This window comes from Oryza glaberrima, chromosome 3, assembly GCF_000147395.1.
Source record: "Oryza glaberrima chromosome 3, OglaRS2, whole genome shotgun sequence".
NCBI lineage: Eukaryota > Viridiplantae > Streptophyta > Magnoliopsida > Poales > Poaceae > Oryza > Oryza glaberrima.
Genome location: NC_068328.1, coordinates 3,783,929 through 3,802,466, shown reverse-complemented (window position 1 = coordinate 3,802,466; position 18,538 = coordinate 3,783,929). Strand labels below are relative to the sequence as shown.

Here is an 18,538-nt window from a genome sequence, read left to right as displayed (position 1 = left end):
TCATTCGTACTAGTATCGAACAGGCAATGACATCAGGCTGGTGCTTCACGAACAAAGTTCAGTATGATAGGGGAAAGAGCTCAGCTTTACTCTTCCTCCCATCAAAACGATCAGGACCGTCAATTTTGATCTTACGTCCATCAGCCACGCTGTTCTAGGATACCCCAAATCTTGAGCTGCCTGTCCCGGAATCCGATTCCGAGCTCACTAGCTAGGAAGAATCTCGCCTTTACATCGCAGTCCAATTCTCGCCACAGATCCGTGGATAATCATGGACAGTCTGAATATGTTCCTTTTGCATGATAGGAATCAATCATCAATAGTCAAAAGCCTTGGCGATAAGAAAATGTCGTTAGGTTCTCTCCTAGTTTCTGAAGATTGGTTGAGACAGCATAAACAAGTTATATTCTGAACAGCCAAGGCAGCATTCTCGCATAGCTAGCCTCTTCAGACTTTCAGAGAGCGGTAGAGAGGAGAGCTGCCGCCATGGGGAGGCCGTCGTCGACGGAGAGGCTGGTGTGCGTCGTCCTGGCGGTGCTCGCCGTGCTCTCGCCGCTGTACATCGACCGGCGGCGGCCGGCGGCGTGGGACAGCGACGACGAGGAGGAGGGCGGCGGCGTGTCGGCGCTGCTGCTGCCGGCGCTGCTGATCGTGCTGATCCTGGCCATCAACGTGACGTGCTTCGTGGACCGGAGGGTGGTCAGGTTCGACCCCTACTGGATACACCGCGTCGGGGGCTCATCCTGCGGCCTCATGGCCACGCTGCTGCTGCTCGGCTTCGTGCTCAAGTGTAAGGCGTCTCTCTAGAGCTAGAGCTAGCTACACCTCTGGGTGTGTTTGGATAATGGGAAAGAGGGTGGGATGGGATTGGGAAATGAACGAAGTGTTAGGATTAAATGGAAGAGGGAGAATGAATGTCTAGGATTTAAAGATACCTTTTGATGGGTGGGAAATCATTTTCCTATCACATTATCCAAACAATGCCTCTATGTGCTGGGAAGTGAGGATCTCATGTGAAAATGTGGAAGCAGCTATTGTCTCTGACTGGTTTACCTTGATATACTGGCAGTTTGGGCTGTCGATCACCTGTTAAAACTTGAGACTTATAGTAATACACTACGCCTATAAATTTTTTAGGTCCAGTTCAAGCTTTTCCCGTAATCTGCACAACTGAGCTCTTTGTGCTACCGTTGCCATTTTGTATGTTGGCTTGTGCGGTTCTCTGTCACGATTGGTGACAAATCGTTGGCGTCTCACCAAAACATAGGAGTTTAGGTAGATTTTGCTTGCCGAGCAGGGGAAGAACAACAGGAAGAAAAGCAGAGGAGCAGTATTCGATTTGGGTTTTATTCTTAATTTCTTCCATTAATAACATATTAGCATACTTGTACTTTATAACGGACTAAACTCATATAAATAGCGTTTTTTTAGAAATAGAGGTAAGATCCTCTCCTGTTTCCATTGAAGAAACGAGGTGATTACATGAAGTAATCAACCAGTTCCAGGTCCATGTAAATAGAGAAGTTAGGAAGGTGATTGAGAATAAAATATTAAATGTAGTAATTATTTTTGGTGTACGGACACGCTAGGTGAAGTGGGAGGAGAAGATGAAAGGAGGACGATTCTGCTTTTAAGATATTAGAGAATAAATACTCTATAAATTCCTTACCCGGTGCTTATATAAGCGCTCGTAATAATCCATTATAAGTCAAGGCCCGTGCCCCAATAACCTCAATCTCGTACATCAATTTAAAGACACGTCCCAACGCAAACGTACATCACGGCTCACAACATGGGGTAACAACTACTCCCTTCGTTTCATAAGAAAACAACCATACAATAATGTGTCACGTCCAATCTTATATCTGTTGGACGGAGGGAGTATGAAGTAACAACCATACAATATAGACTTGTTTACATTTTTTTAGCGAACCTTTATTCGTGTCTATTGCCATATTATGGACGTTTTCTCCGCTAATTTTCCACAAGCACTTAAACAAAGTACTTCATCCGTTTTATAATGTAAGTCATTTTAGCATTTTCCACATTTATATTGATGTTAATGAATGTAGACATATATCTATGTAGATTCGTCAACATCAATATGAATGTGGGAAATGCTAGAATGACTTATATTGTGAAATGGATGAAGTAGTGGTCAAGATGTTGTTGAGTGAACTACATGTCGGACCACCCTTCTACCGACAGAGCAATATCTACGCGTCCCTAAGTTTCAAGATGTGTGAAATACTGAGCATGCCCTTAAACTTGAACCATCCATTATCTTGTAAATTACATATTTAGCTACGTGTCATGATTTAATGTAGCACAACAGGTTGGTCAACGTAATTTAGCAACGCTAATGTAGCCTAGCAATGCCCCTACGTAAGTGGTTGTGCAAAACCGAAAGGACCCAACAGCCGGGCCGAGCTCCATAGCGGGTCATCGTGGCGGGCTCGCACTTACGCAGCAGAAAGGCAGAGCCCAGTTACCGTAACAGGCCCGAAGGCCCCCTCTCCCCTCCCTTCCGGACTCCATCGATAGGCCGGACGTACGTTGATGGCAATCCTGCTCGGTCCACCGTGACATTCTTCAGATCTGGGCCGCCACCCGACCCGACGCCCTCCTCCAAAGTCCAATCTCCATCCCGGTGCTTCCTCCACCTGACCCGAGCGGCTGCCTCCTCTGCCCTGCACGACCGGGCGCCGCTCCTCATCTAACCCGGTGCGCCTCTTCCGCCTCCGCCTCTGCCTCCGGCACCGCCCATCCCCCAACCCGCCTTCATCATCTCATGACGATTTGCCCCGTTTCGTACCGTACACCCACGCTGGTGAATCCATACGCCGCTGGCCCCGGCGCCGGCGCCGCCTCCCGACGCTCTGGCTCTCCCGACTGGGTCATGCTGGATAAAACAGCGTACATCTCCGACCGCCGGAACGCGTCCACGGCTGAATCCCAGACGAGCGAGGGCCAGATCGTCCAGGTGTCCTTCTGACTCGTCGATCCGCCGGGTTATTCCTACTTCACCGTCCATTGCCCGGGACTGAAGGGGGACGGCTTCTCCGACGAGCCCTCCGTTCTCGCCGCGGAAGGATCCCTCGTTCTCTTCCGCGTCAATTTGTCCCCGCGTCCCAGGAGGTCTGGCACCTACATGAGCCCGTGCAACTACTTCGTCTACACCGCTGGCCCCGGGCGTCCATGGCTCGACCTGCTTCCTGACCCCAATGCCATGCCCTTCAACTCCCAGCAATTTGGCCTCTTCCCTTGCCGCAGCGGCGTCAGTGAGCACTATGATGTGGCCTTCCTCAATTCTGAATGGGTGGCCTCTGATGAGGCTTGCCAGTTCGAGCTATGCACCTTCTCATCCAAGACCGGAAGGTGGAGCAGCAAACCAGTCTTGCTGGACTTGTCCCCGTCTGAGATTCACAAGGTAGCGATCGAGCATGAGACCGACAAGCTGATCACCATTGGACACGATTCGTTGGGTTTGGTCGATCTCTGGCGTGGTATTATTCTGCTCGAAAAGCTGTTCGACGACTACCCGGTTATGAGATATATGACATTCCCTAAGCCAGTGGTGTACACCATAGATGCGTACGGTGCAACTGTATGCGGTGAAATAGCCCCAGAGTGTGCTCGGGATGTCGCCTGCTGCGATGGTTTGATCAAGTTTGTGGACATAGAATACTGCTACAGTGACGACGTCAATGGTAATGGTTGGAAAGCCACGATATGGAATAGGATGCTTTCTTGGAAAGATTGGCGCAAGCGTTTCTCAGTTGACAAATTTGACATCTTGGTTGATCCCAGTTACTCCACTGTTTTGCCCGATCTATGGGACGATAATACCAAAATGATGCAATTGAAGAAACTGATTTGTACTATCCCCACTCTGAGCATGTATGACGACGATTTTGTTTACATGATGTCCACGATGACTGAAGAAGACAAAAATGCCTGGATCATCTCTGTTGACATGAAACAGAACACTCTGCAAGCTGTGGCCCCAATTTCTGCTGAAAGGTTCTCCGTTCTCTGTTCAGATTGTCGTCCCTGTGCATTCTCCAAGTACCTCAAGATTACCTCAGGTGACCGCCAAATTTTTTGTTTTCAGAAGCTTATGTTCCCCAGGAACTTAAATCTTGGTTGCGTAATGGGTTTGTCTCAGAATGTCTCTGCACTGGCAGAATTGGCGTTGAGACTGTTCATTTCAGTAGTTTTAGTTGTTTTCGGCTGTTTCCTTGCACTCAACTAGGTTACTCATGCATTGATCCATACATTTTGATGTCTTACAAACATGCGTGAAGCTGTACCTCATGCTCAAAACAACGTGCGATCAAAATCCACATAGCTAGAGGTCTAGGCCTTGTGTCACAGTAGCCAGCTAGAGGTTGTGGCCTTTCCCCACTTTTTGACACCTCCACTTTCCTTGATGAGGTCTGGTGGCACTGTCAATCCCCAGCAACCATATTATCACCATGGATTGGCTTGGCCGTTGGCATCTTGTGCAACCTTCGTCTCCAGCAGGACCCTGTGGCTCACTGCTGTAAATGTTAATTGTGCGTTTGTACATACTGTTTATGGTATGATAAAGAAATTCGACGAAGACAACTTGTATAACCTTGCAGTGACTATATGATACTAGCCCAAAACACTTTGTGACTTGGATTACAATCCTGAGCTTGTGAGATGGGACCTCGGATTGAAGCCGAAGATTGTTTTGCTGATAAGTGAGAAGTTATATGATGTTCTTTTCCCATCTATGGTGTGTAACTGTTATGTTGTATCCAATTTTTTGTAGGGGTTGTCATTCCCAATCCTGTGGGCGAGTACACCAAGAGGTAATCCAATATGTTGTGACAAGTATAGAACATTTGCAGTTGACACCATACTTGCTGCCGGCTTTAGTTTTTCATTTTGCATGATGTCCGATTGATTTCTCCCTCTGCTGCTACTGAATGCATGGTCAGAAATCATCTTCAGGACCGTGTTCTGGAAGCGCTACGGACTCAAGACTCGTTGAATGAACTTGGTAATGAGAAATCCTTTAACTAAAACACCGTTTTTTCCTTTGAATTTGATTTGATTATTGTATAGCACTGCAACCCCATATGTGTTGATGTGCATCCAACATATACCAATGGTTGTCACATGTCTACCTCTAATTTCCTTGCCATATACAAAAAGAATACATAAATTGCTCTACAGTACTAAATGCACATTCAAGTAAAATATAGTACTCCCTCTAGTCACAAAATAATGTCGTTTTGGACTCGTCAAAGCCAATATAAGACATAACTCTGATCACCTAATTCTTTTGCATAAATTGTAAAATAGTTAGACAAGTGTAATACTATGAAAGCTTTTCTAGTAACGGATTCTTAAAAAAAAGACATTATTTTGTGACGAGGAGTATGTTCGGAAAATTGCAGTCTCCCCATTTTTCATTTGTGTGTTGTCTTACCTTTTGATGGAAGCGTTCATTTTAAGTTTAAGTTCACCCCTTTTCCCAAGTATTTGTTTGCCTCCGCAAACATCTGTACTAAGCATCTTGAAATTGTGGCTATATTTTGCATATACATTTTGTGTGATATAGCCTACCTGAGGTTTCTATATATATGGTTCGATGCAGACGATTGCTCAGAATTTGAGAGGTCAAACTTCGAGGAGTACAGGTCACTCGTTCAGTCCAGTCCAGTATCATCTCTGCATTCCAATATTCAGAATGTAAGTTCTGTTCTGATTATATGTCTTATTGGGCCGAGTTTAGATCCAAACTTTTTCTTCAAACTTCCAACTTTTCCATCACATCAAAACTTTCCTACACACACAAACTTTCAACTTTTCCGTCACATCGTTTCAATTTCAACCAAACTTCCAATTTTGGCATGAACTAAACACACCCTTATTTTGCTAATCTGCTTTCAAGCTTTGTGTTCCTATATGTTTCTTCAAACCATGCAAGTGTATTTGTTTCCACAAGCTTCAAGATCTTATTTGCCTTGTCAAACTGGCAATTGCTAGCATACTTTCATTCATAATTGGATTTCTTGATTCCGAATTATCCACACCTGAACTTAGCTGACCCTACAAAATTCATGACGCAGGTTGCTGGATATTATGCTTCTAATGATATTGAGAAAGCGGCCTCCAAAGCTGTGAATATTTGCTTACGGTATATACATGAAAAATATTCCAAATGCACATCTTTTTGTCTTTTTTCTTGAAAGAACTTTAGCTCAGCTTGTGAGTGGCAATGTCTTTCTATCTCTTAGAGCTTCGGAAGACCTGAATCAGGTATTACAAGAGTCAACCAGTTATCCGTCAGCACATGCTGAAGCCATCAGGAGCAAAATCAATGTTGTCCTTAGAGCCATAGGCAGGTATTAGAAAAAAGAAAACTCTACTTTATTTGCAATGAAAACATTACTGATTATTTGAGTATTTTGTTTTCTTTCATCTTTTCAGCCTCGTGCAAACTGTGCCAGTGCAACCAAGAATGACGACGGTTGCTGATTCCCACGGCGTTTCGAAGATTTATAGCGAAGAAGAGAAAAACAACTCTCACGAACCATAAACTGGATAGTGGTAACACACTACACAGGCCCCACGTGGCGTAAGTATGGGGCTGTTTGGATAGCTTACCCACTTTCCCATACTTATTTGCATGTGGTACACCATAGTTTCTAGGCAACCAAAAAAGAGCCATACGCCCATACTTGTGACAAGCTTTTACTAACGAGTGCATAACATATGGACGTAAGAGTAGAAAAGTGTATCATATACCATATCTTTAGCTTCACTCAAACCCTCACACTAAAAATTTAAACTTGTCTGAGTTTGAATCAGCTTCTTGAGTTGATTATTACTTGTTTTCTGTAAACATATTTTCCAAAATGCTAAATTTTCAATTTTTAAAATAAATTCTTTACATAGTTTCTTTCCAAAAAATACCCATCTTTTTAAATTGTAATACACGCTAATAGCTCTCTGGAAAGCCAATTCATTCAATTGAGTTGAACAATCCTACTATAAAAGTTTGGCAAGCAACCAAGGGTGTGTTTAGTTTGAGGGATATGCCTATAAAGACATAGCAATCCAGTTTTTTAGTGTGTTTGGTTGGTAGGTGAGGGTGGATAGGGCAACCCAGAAAGAGAATATTCCACAAAGATGCTGGATGACCGTATCCAGCCAAATTGTCCAGATAAGGATATCCAACTTCGTTGATCATTAGTGATTGATTAGCAATAATTAATATATTTTTGTTGTTAATTAGCAATTATCTTGTCAGAATTAATGTTAATTAGACATAATTAGTCTATTTATTGTTAATTAGTATAGATTATGCTATATTAACGATAATTAACATATTAATATCTTATTGGTTTCATCCCATCCCTTCTCATTCATCCAACCAAATAAGAATTGGATGACCATATCCACCTTGCTAAAAGAAAACAGAATCACCATATGACAAACTCAGGGTGTGATCGTTTAGCAGTGGCGGTGGACTGTTTAGCCACACGCAAACGAGAAATACGATTAGCATATGATTAATTAAATATTAATATATAATTTTTTATGAATAAATTTGTTGGATTTTTTTAACAACTTCTTTATAGGAAGTTTTCGCACGAAATATACCGTTTAGCAGTTTGAAAAGCGTGCTAACGGAAAATGAGAAGAATCTAATCCTATAAGCTGAAAAGAGCGCACCCTCAAACACATGGATGGATGGACACCACGAACCAAACGCAACCTAAACAAGCCCACGTGACAAACTTTAGACATGCCTTGCAGGCTTGCACCGTTGCACGGTTGCACCTGAAACTGAGATGCTACGTTTGCTATCCTCTCCCACGTACTCCGTAGAGTGTTTCTCCTGGCAACCCCGAGCCCACGTAGCGTGCATCTGCACCGAGCGCGCGCATAGCTTTCGCCGTGTTGCGAGGAAAGAAAAAAACAACTTGGACACGAGTGGCTGTCGTGCAAAAGGGGCCCAGCCCTCTACACTCAACTAACCGTAGCCGGAGGCCGCCTCGCCCGCCGTCGCGTCGCAGCAGGCGGCCAGAATGCCCACCTCGCTCCTCCCCACCACCTCCGGCGGCGGGCACCTCTGCCCCTCACCGCCTCCGTCTCGCCGCCGACAATGCTGCCAGGTCGCCGCCGCGGCGGGTGGAATCGGCCGCCGCGCCGTCTCCCTCGCCGGCGTCGCCTCCTGGCTCACCGCCACTGCTGCCGGCCGTAAGTCCAGCTGCATGCAGCATGCTGTTCGTCTCTCTCTCTCTCTCGCGCGTGTTCGTGTCGGGATCGGAGCTCAGTGTTTCGGGTGTGCGAGTAAATTTGTTTCTGATCTGCTTCCCAACTTTTGATGTTGCAGGGGCAGACGCGAGCCCGTTTGACAAATACGTCAAGAAGTACTTATCCGTACCTTGCTCTCCCTTCATAAATTTAGTACTCCTACTAGTACATTGCATTTCCGCAGGTTGCAGCTTTTGATTTCCACTGAAAGCCTTGTTGCTTCTTAAATTTGTAATGCTTAGGAAGAAGCTGGAGCCATTGGAGACCTACGTTCCGGCAGTACTGTTGACTCAGGACCAATTCAGGGATCTAGGTAAGATTAATCCATAAGCTTGCCACCTAAAACATATACTGCTGTATTCTTGTTTTTTTTTTCCTTTTCTATTGCCCTTTGGAAACCTTGATTGTTAGTGTACAAATATAAGCCTGAATCAGGTCGTTGTTTACAGGAACCTTAGACATTTCATTGTTCACAGGACCTTAAACATAAAGAGACGCCCGGCGAAAAATAAACATAACGAGACATAATGTGTCTTCTTTTCGGCCATATTTCAGATTGTGAAGTGTACTGTCCTTAGTATATTTCTGCAGTCTTCCCCTCCGATTTCATTGCCTTCTTATCATGGAGCAAATGATGTGTTGAAATAAGCAAAGCCGTTCTACTTTAATGCTAGAGAAGTGCTATCATGCATCTTGAATTTTATAGAGGCACCAGTATATCTTGACTAAATATGTTTAATCCAACCTTGGTCAGATTTCCGATTAAATGTTTTAGAGCTATGATGCAATGCTATATGTGATGTGTGATACAACCTGTACCTAGGAGATTCATGTATATGTATGTTCAATTGCAGAGAAGTCATTAGAATTTGAGAAGCCAAGATATGATGAGAGCAGATCATTACTTCGTTCTGGTCCAGCATCTTCTCTGCGTATCAATATTCGAGCAGTAAGATACTGATCGTATGGTGAATGTGATTCTGGTTCTCAAGTTAACGAGATACCAAGGCAATAAATATGGGCGTTTGGCTCCATTATATTGGTGGTGTGGCCCACTTTGATACTCTCAATTGAAACTAGCTAGTGGAGTCGCGCATTCGCGCAACCATGACCTGTATGTCAAAACCAGTAGTATATGAGCCCATTTACAGTATGCACTAATCGCACAACTAAAATAAATTTATGTCAAGTTTTAGCTGGTCCATATGTAACAAAGAACACATTATAAATGAGAGTCCTGAATAAAACTGTAGCCTAAACAATAGAGGTTCATTTGTGCATGAAATTAAATTCCAGTCCAAACGATAATGTTGGTATGGGGGTAAACTGTAGGCACATTTCTGCTACCTGTGCTTTATCTCCTGACTAATGTTTGATCATACGGTTCACATTTGTTCTCCTTATTTTGCCCTTCTCTAGTTTGTCTTGTTGCATACGTGGTCCAATGAGGTGCTTTGAAAACATTTTGTTTTCACTACTTTAGATATTGCATTAATATTCCTATAGGCTGTCTGTTTTAAACATTCAGGAGTTGAGATTAATCAGCAAGTTTCAACTGCCCTTTTTATTCCTTAAACATCCAGATATTTTACTTGTTCAGATTATGCCCATTGCCATAACTGGTTCAAACATCCAGAGAATGTGTATTCGATCTAATGATGTCAGATTATGTGTGCTTAAAACAAACTAAGCCCACTAGATATGCATTGAATTCACCTGAAGAAGAAAACAAAATGCAGGTGGCGCAGTATGCTTCTAGCAGCGGTCAAGGCAAGGCTGCCTCTGATGCGGTGGACGAATGCTTACGGTAAACAAAAATGGTTGATTTATTTCAAAATATACTTGCTTGCTGAATGAAAATGATATGTCGTACCATCGTGGTATCTTGTAAGTACTGATAAGTGATAGCAAATTCATTTTATCCTAGAGCATTGGAAGATCTTGACTCACTGCTACTACAAGCATCACGGAACAACCCATCAGCGTCTGTCGATGTCATGAGGAGCAAAATCAGTGTAGCCCTTGGAGCTTTAGACAAGTAAAATCAGTGTCCATATCAATTGACATCCTTTCTCTGTCTTCAATTCGAACATAATCATAGCTGAAATCTGCGTTATTTTGTCTTTTCAGCCTCCTTCAGACTGTGCCATCAGCAGTGCTGGACAAAGGGAAGGCCATTGCCGATGCATACCGGACTCCTACGGATGATTATGAAATGGGCGATGCAACAGAGTTGGATCCAAGATTGAAACAACTACAGGATATTCTTTGATGCTGAATTTGTTAACACATACTGAAAGTTTTGTCAATGTGACTGTACTATATGTGAATTGTGAAGTGAAATATAGTTTGTACTTCTTGCCATTGCCGATGCATACCGGACTCCTGCGGATGATTATGAAATGGGTGATGCAACAGAGTTGGATCCAAGATCGAAACAACTACAGGATATTCTTTGATGCTGAATTTGTTAACACATACAGAAAGTTTTGTCAATGTGACTGTACAATATGTGAAGTTAAACATAGTTTGTACTTCTTGCAAATCGTGCCTAACTGCTAACAAATCAGGTACTTCCTCTGTTTCATATTATAAGACTTTCTAACATTACTCACATTTATATAGATGTTAATGAATCTAGATATATATGAATGTGGGCAATCCTAAAATGTCTTATAACCTGAAATGAAGGTAGTATTTGTTAACACATAGGGTTGGTTTGGTTTGAGGCCTAAATTAGGCTTACCAATATTTGATATTTTTAATAGTGTTTAGTGTCTATTTAGTTTGAAGCCAAATTTTGGCATGCCTAAGAAAATAGGTCATTTTAATAGTGAACTTAGGCTAATTTAGCTTCAATCCAAACATAACTTTACCTTGCCAAAATTAGACATGTCAAAACTTACCAAAATTTAATATTGACAAAAATTGGTAAGGCCTATTTAGGCCACAAACCAAATCAACCCATAATGACAAATCGTGCCTAGCTAACCGCTAACAAATCAGGGTCTCGCCTTTGTTTTGGGCTCTGCGTTTGTTAGCGGTTAGGCCTCGTTATTCTTCTACGTGGGCTGAGTGATCGAGAAAAGGCCTAAGCCTTCAAGATTACCGGCCCACTAAATCCTGAAACATCATACACAAAATATATCTTGATCACCTTCTCGCTTACAAGGGTAATTACCTTTCAAGATTTTGTTGCTGAGAATGCCGTCGAAGCAACAGGGGATCATCAGTAAAATCTGAAATATTTTCTGTCGAAATTCTGTAACTGTTAGTGACAAGGCTCCGACGTAGAAAGACCATATCGCGAGGCTCAGCGCGAGAGCTCGATCGTATACAAACAATTGTTTCCGTCTTTAGATACAAATCCGGATACTGAACATAGACGATATAAAATTGATCAAATTGATTTCTGTGGAATTCATCTCTGTAGAGTGCACTAGGGCTGTGTTTAGTTCAGCGTAAAGTTTAGATTTTAGTTAAAATTGAAGATAAAGTGACTGAAAAGTTGTATGTGTATGACAAGTTGATGTGATGGAAAAGAACTGAAGTTTGGATCTAAACTTTGGATCTAAATACAGCCAAGATAGTACTCCTTCCATCCCAAAATAAGTGTAGTTTTACACTATTCACGTTCAACGTTTGACCGTTCGTCTTATTTAAAAAATTTTTATGATTAGTATTTTTATTGTTATTAGATGATAAAACATGAATAGTACTTTATGTGTGACTAAATATTTTTAAAATTTTCACAAATTTTTCAAATAAGACGGACGGTCAAACGTTAGGCACGAATATTCCACTTATTTTAGCGTACTACTACTATCTCCACACGAGATCAAGTGACGTACGCAGATCAGTCAATACAGTATTGCGGTGTGGTCTTGAAACATCTGCCACATTTGCTTGCTCACATGAATGCGAGTACATCAATTCTGCTCAGCTATACGTACGCCTATACTCCCATCGACCAGCTACTCTTGCATAGCCATATTAGCTCCTAATCCTACTCTTGCATAGCCATATTAGCTCCTAATCCTATCGCTACGAGTTCACGTCACTAACGTCAGCCTCTCCTCGAGAAGTACTACCAGTACCAGCCCAACTGGTCAAACGCGCGCTGAACACCAACCAAGCCACCACCAAGCTAGGCCCTCCCTTGAATTCTCTAGTACTAGCAGTATTGGAGTATACAAGTAGTCCGTACGTTGTATCTTGATCAATGGGTAGTATACGTTGTATTCTGATCAATGGCAGGCATCAGCATGGGAGACAGTCTTGGAGCCCAGCTAACGTCAAGGGCCTCAATTGCCTTGAGGGAACAGGAGGCAATTTCATGAACGAACGAAGTTGCTCAGCGCCTCAGCCACGCTATACTTCACTCCTAGCGAGCTGCAGCCTCGGGAACCAAAACCCCAAGTTGCAGAGATATCTATATCAATCCATCTATCCATCAATCAAATCCATCAAGGCGAGCAGTCGATCGTGAACCCATCTCCAAAAACAATCGGCCGCACCCGCACCCTTTTCGGCCTACCTTATCCCACACAAAAACTTTTACGCCCTCACCCTATCACATCGAATATTTAAACATCTATATAAAATATTAAATATAGACTTAAAAAAATAAATAACTACATATATTGTAACTTTTAAACTTAATTGCTCCATGATTTGACAACGTGGTACTACAGTAAATATTTGCTAATGATAGATTAATTAGTCTTAATAAATTCATCTCGTTGTTTACTTACGGATTCTGTAATTAGTTTTTTTCCTAGTGTCCGAACACTCCATACAACATCCTATATAATATCCGATGTGACATGATAAAACTTTACACCCCTAAATCTAAACACCATGTCATGGCACGACATATCTCCTTTCTCTCATGAAAAAATAACTTATAATGTCATGTAATACTTTTAATATAATTAGAGATATATTTAGATTTATAATATAAAAAATATTATATTCTATTTTACTTTTATAGGATGGAGGAAGGAAAGCGTAAAAATAAGGAGTATGAGTGAGAGTATCTCCAACAGTCTCTCTAAATCGGACTCTCCAAACACCTATATAGCCAACTCTCCAATTAATTTGGCAAGCCAAACTCATTCCTCACTCCAACGGCCTCTCCATCAACACTCTCCATTATGAGCCTATGACACTGGGACCCACACGTCAGCCTCTACTACCCCTTCTTCCTCCTCTTTCTCTCCCTCTTCCTTTTCTCTTGGCCTTCTTCCCGTGCAAGTGCGTGACGGCGACCGCACAGAGGATGGTGACGACGACCTTGGCAACGACGTCCTATGGAGCCGAGGCGTAGGCCGCGCGGGGCCGGAGGCCGCACGGAGGCGGCAGAGGTCGCGCCCCCACACCCCGAATCCAGCGGGGGGCGGAGTCGGACGAATACGGCGGGGGCGGACGCCGTGCTTGGCTAGAGGCCTTTAGACACGGCGACCTCGGTGATGATGGCAGCGAATGGCGACGGCACAAACGACGGCAACGACGGCTGGCGACAAAGACCTCGGCAGTAGCGGTGGATGGCGACGGCGACCTTGACGACGACGGTGGTGATGGCGCTCCTCTGTGTTGGTACCGGATTCACTCCTCGTTAGCCTCTCTCCTCTGTGCCGTCGTCGACATCAGGACATAGCAAGCGAGCCGATGCGATGAGCCAAAGAGGAGATGTGAGGAGGAATTTGTGTGGGGCCCACAGTGGGCTAGTGCCTTTTAGCGGGCCAAATTTGGCCAGTGAAGGGAGGGTTTTGACCAATTGAATGGCTTAGCCATTCGGTTGGAGAGGCTGTTGGAGGATTTTTTTTTTAGCTGAAATTGTTGAAATATGGTTTGAAGAGTGAAATAGAGAAGCTGTTGGAGAGCTAGTAGCTACCTGCTGCGGGATGCGCAACCACGCCGCGGCCGGCAGAGGCAGACGCAGCCAGCCCAGCCCAGCTACCACGTAAAGAAAGGAGAGTAGTAGTACACTAGTACGACGCAAGCGATCGAGGTGGCTGGCTCCAAAGAAATCGCTATGCAAGAGGACAAACGAGGTGAAGTACTACGTACAGTCGTCGCCGGGTGATAGACACAGCGACGTGGCACGTCTCCCGAGGGAGATAAACGGCTGCCTCCCCTCGGGTACCCCTGATACGCTCGATTTTTCTAAAACCTTTACAATTTTTAATTTTAAAATAAACTTTTTTAAACTTATTTTCTAGATCTGAATATTTTGACTATGTCTGTCGAACTAACATGGCAAAACAATACTGCTACTAGTGACGAAGCTAGAACAAATTGAAGGTGGTGCACCACTTAACCGTACGTGTAGTGACACATACTCCTCTGTCCAAAAAAGAACCAATTCCTGGCTATGAATCTGGACAATCTTTGTCCAGAATTGGTTCTTTTTGGGACGGAAGCAGTAGAATTTAAAGCCATGGTATACAACCTAATGATAGGCTATCGATCGGTGAACATTATAGGATGATGGCTAAGTGTATGATGAAGATGTGATTAAAAATTCCTACTTAAAAATGTAAAATCAAGGGAGCCACAATAAAAAAGATACTCAGAATTGTAAGACACATCGAACCATTGAATAACGGTGTATTTTTGTGAGGAGAGGAAAGTAGAAGAAAGCATACGATTAATTAAATATTAATTATTTTAAACTTAGAAAATGAATTAATATGATTTTTTAAAGAACCTTTTCTATAGAAGATCTTTGCAAAAACACACGATGGTTCGGAAAGTATGTGTGCGAAAAACGAGGGATTTTTCTCCATGCTTCAAACCAATGCACCCTAAAACTGGTGAAGTAGGAGTACTAGATATTAGAACGTGATGAAATTAAAAAATCAGAGAGCTAATGCCATAACTTCTCAAATTAAAATATTAGTACTTAGGATCAATATACAATTACTCTACTTTCCTAAATCACAATGTAAAAGTATAATTATTTAAATCGTAAACTACTATGTAGAAACATTAAAATAATAACTGAAATTGAACTACTCCCTCCGTCCCATAATATAAGGGATTTTGAGTTTTTGCTTGTACTATTTGACCACTCGTCTTATTTAAAAAAAATTTGAATTATTATTTATTTTTTTACTTACTTTATTATCCAAAGTACTTTTTTTTAATAAGACGAGTGGTCAAACAATGCAAATAAAAACTCAAAATCCCTTATATTATGGGACGAAGGGAGTATATATTTAAGCTTTAACTCTTATGCACATAGCATAGCGGGAGGAAATACGATATAAGACAGATTGAGAAAATAAGATGAGGAAGATCTATGCCATCAACATAAGCACATACGGGAAATACACATGATCAGTGAAACGAAAAAAACAAAAGAACAAAGCAGTACGCTCATGCAGCAAATTGGGCACCAATTGAACACGTGCGACCAAGTGACCTCGCGGCTGTGCGCCCGTCCCGCCATGCTTTGGCTAGCCGTCGGGGGTACACGTAAGGGAGCTGAGCGGGGGGTACACGTAAGGGGCGGAGCTACCATGATTCCTGGATATTCCCGGGAATACCCAACATTTTTATAAAAAAAACAAGTATGCTTCTAGTATATACACATGTACACATATTAGTACACCTAAATCCTCAATTCTTCGATCCAAACACAGCCCACCCGGTCTCTTGTGACGCCTCCTACCAACCTGACCCACTCTGTCATGACCTATCAGACATCAGTTGACCCACTTAGCCACAACTCTTTCAGACGGCCCCCTCTCACTCTCCCTCCGTGACCCATCCCTCCCTAGCTCGGCTCCCTCGTGCCGCTCCCCATTTCCAAACACTAGGCGGCGGCGCAGCGAGGCGGCAACCGGCGGCGGGAGCTGAACCGTGCTACCACGGAGGGGGAGGCCATTGTCGTGGCGGGCGGCGGGCAGCACCCGCCCCTCCACCAAGCTCAGGCGGTCAGGCGAGTTGTGTGGTCGGCGGCCGCGAGGGGCAGGGGCGGCCAGCGGCTCAGCGCTTAGACGGGAATACCAAACTTTGAAATCCTGGCTCCGCCACTGGTGCACATGTGGCAAAAACAGGATATTAAGTTGTAAACAGAAATGCAGGGGTTCATGTGCACCCCTCACAGCCTATGTAATTTCGCCCCTGACTGCCACACTGGTCTCATTGGTGTGACAACGTTAGTTTTATTTGGTCACACCGCTTTTACTAGCGTGATAGGATTATACTATCATGCCCGCTATGCTATAAGCTTTTCTATTGGCAGAAAACCAATCCATGTAGATACCCGTATATAGATTTTGATATGAACAAATGCATATCTTATTGGTAGATGCATATCTTATTGGTACCATCAAAATCCGTAAAAAAAAGATAAACAGCCACAAAAAGTGGTGAAAAGAAAGAGGAGTTGATCTCCGGCGCACGAGCCCAGTAAAAAGGGAAAGGAAACCGATCACGACGCCAAAATTCCAACGACCAATGGCTCATTAGCAATTTCACCTCCCCTCCCTCCCTCTTCTCGTCCCATATCTAGCAATGCATAAACGAGTAGAAGTAGTTGCGTACGGGTAGTGTACTAGCGTACAATATAGAGGCAATAGAGTATAGAGATATTATATTCTATTATCTAGAAAAAAGAGAGGACTCGACTTGAGCCAAGAGTTTTCGGCACTCCCTCTATTTTACTCCTCCGACAACTACTACAAGTGGTAAGTGGGGACACTACAATTCTCGTACTAGCAGAAACGCGGCGTGTATGGCCGGGGAGAGGAGAATTCGTCCTGAGCACTGCACGTTTGCACTGCACTGGCTATAACAGTTGCGCTCCCCTGCCGCTCGCGGCTCGCGGCTCGCACCGCCGTGGTTTTCCGCGCGGCGCGGCGTGAAAGAAAGAAAACCGTGCCGCTTGCGAGCGGCGTCGCGTCGTCGGGAGCCGCGAAAGGTGGGAAATCCAGGTGCGCGTCACTGTGCGCTTGCTCGCCGCGCACAGTGGAAAAAAAGAAGAGGAGAGGGAAATTCCATACGGCCACCGCGTCGGCTGCCGTGCCCGTGCCGTGCGTGTCCTCGTCCGGCCGGACGCTGCGCGGTACAGATGCCCAAACGGGGGGGCGCGCGTCGTCCGGGCCTATCACGGCCATCGATGTGTCTCCTCTTTTGTGAGTTCAACTGCGGCATGTCGCGCGCGGAGAGTTTTTGCGCAACAGAACGAACGAACGGGGGTTGTGATGAACAAAACGCACCTATGCGTGCGCGTTGGCTCTGCAACCGTGCACAAACACGCTCGAGTTGACAAAACCAGCCCCTTCCGAGCCTCCCTCACTGTTGGTCTTGCTGCTAGCTTATGGTAGCACTCGTGTTAAGACTCCATCTGAAATAGCTATAAAATGATTAAAAACAATACGAAGTATATATGATTTTAAAGGTTATTTAGATTATTTTATATAAAAAGCTTTTGTACAAAACACATCATTTTTAGAAACCAAAAAAAAACATGCAAATGAAAATCTAAAACATGACCTAGAAAAGAACAAGGGCTATAAGTTGAGAGTTGTCTCACCTTACTCGTCGTCGGCTATGCATTGCGACTCTGAGTCAAAAGATAAGCATTACTCCGATCGTGTCTCTACGTGAGTTCTTCACGTGGGCATGAGCATACGTACCACGGGAAATCACGCACTTTCTGGCTCGATTCAAGTGAAACTATCCGTCGTTATTTGGCTTGGAGAAGATGTCAACTCAAAAACTCAAGCCACATGACTATTTTTAAAGGTATATAACACTCGTTTTTTTCTTTCTCGGGATACGAAATCACAACCGGTATTGAAAAAAACGATCTGCCAAACATCGATTTCCAATGGAACATGCACGGGCGACGCGTTAACCCCACGGATATGTGACCAACAACTACCTAAACACACTCGAAGAAAACGAGGCCTCTAAATTTAACTGTCTCCTTGCCTTTGGATCACCAAATCACCTGAGAAGATTCGACGCATTTCTCTTTGCATGCATGTGATCCCAGATCCCTGAGTTTGGCACGTGAGAGAGAGAGGGAGACTCGCAAAACACAAGGACCCAAAAAAGCCCAAGCTAGCTGATGGCTGAGCCCAAAGATGTCCAGAGATAGACGTCAGGCGTCTCGCCATGCCAGACCCCAGCTGCCACACTGCAAGACGTATCTATGGTGGCACAGACCCCAACACAAAAAGAAAACGCTGGACCACACACTCTCGCAGATGCGTCCATG

General features: G+C 43.8%; 3 protein-coding genes across 3 annotated transcripts; all 3 read left to right on the top strand.

Annotated features, from left to right (window-relative positions):
- Positions 1-325: 325 nt before the first annotated feature.
- On the top strand, positions 326-1,338 carry LOC127768203 (uncharacterized). The gene has a single exon (XM_052293738.1). The coding sequence runs from the start codon at positions 487-489 to the stop codon at positions 805-807; it is 321 nt and encodes a 106-aa protein (XP_052149698.1). The 5' UTR covers positions 326-486; the 3' UTR covers positions 808-1,338.
- Positions 1,339-2,717: 1,379 nt separating this feature from the next.
- Positions 2,718-7,362, top strand: LOC127768000 (uncharacterized). The gene is made up of 7 exons (XM_052293500.1): positions 2,718-4,088; positions 4,802-4,841; positions 4,971-5,032; positions 5,633-5,727; positions 6,108-6,175; positions 6,276-6,383; positions 6,469-7,362. The coding sequence occupies exons 1-7, from the start codon at positions 3,152-3,154 to the stop codon at positions 6,575-6,577; spliced, it is 1,419 nt and encodes a 472-aa protein (XP_052149460.1). The 5' UTR covers positions 2,718-3,151; the 3' UTR covers positions 6,578-7,362.
- Positions 7,363-7,998: 636 nt separating this feature from the next.
- LOC127765816 (uncharacterized) lies at positions 7,999-10,676 on the top strand. The gene is made up of 7 exons (XM_052290777.1): positions 7,999-8,244; positions 8,381-8,417; positions 8,544-8,614; positions 9,156-9,250; positions 10,041-10,108; positions 10,229-10,339; positions 10,432-10,676. Exons 1-7 carry the CDS (start codon positions 8,073-8,075, stop codon positions 10,571-10,573), a joined length of 696 nt encoding a protein of 231 aa, XP_052146737.1. The 5' UTR covers positions 7,999-8,072; the 3' UTR covers positions 10,574-10,676.
- The last annotated feature ends 7,862 nt before the right edge of the window (positions 10,677-18,538 follow it).

Coding starts and splice junctions, on each gene's coding strand:
- LOC127768203 (XM_052293738.1), top strand. CDS start 487: ATGGGGAGGCCGTCGTCGACGGAGAGGCTGGTGTGCGTCGTCCTGGCG.
- LOC127768000 (XM_052293500.1), top strand. CDS start 3,152: ATGAGCCCGTGCAACTACTTCGTCTACACCGCTGGCCCCGGGCGTCCA. Junction 5,728..6,107: donor TGCATTCCAATATTCAGAAT/GTAAGTTCTGTT, acceptor TTCATGACGCAG/GTTGCTGGATATTATGCTTC. Junction 6,176..6,275: donor GCTGTGAATATTTGCTTACG/GTATATACATGA, acceptor TCTATCTCTTAG/AGCTTCGGAAGACCTGAATC.
- LOC127765816 (XM_052290777.1), top strand. CDS start 8,073: ATGCCCACCTCGCTCCTCCCCACCACCTCCGGCGGCGGGCACCTCTGC. Junction 8,615..9,155: donor GGACCAATTCAGGGATCTAG/GTAAGATTAATC, acceptor GTTCAATTGCAG/AGAAGTCATTAGAATTTGAG. Junction 10,340..10,431: donor GCCCTTGGAGCTTTAGACAA/GTAAAATCAGTG, acceptor TTGTCTTTTCAG/CCTCCTTCAGACTGTGCCAT.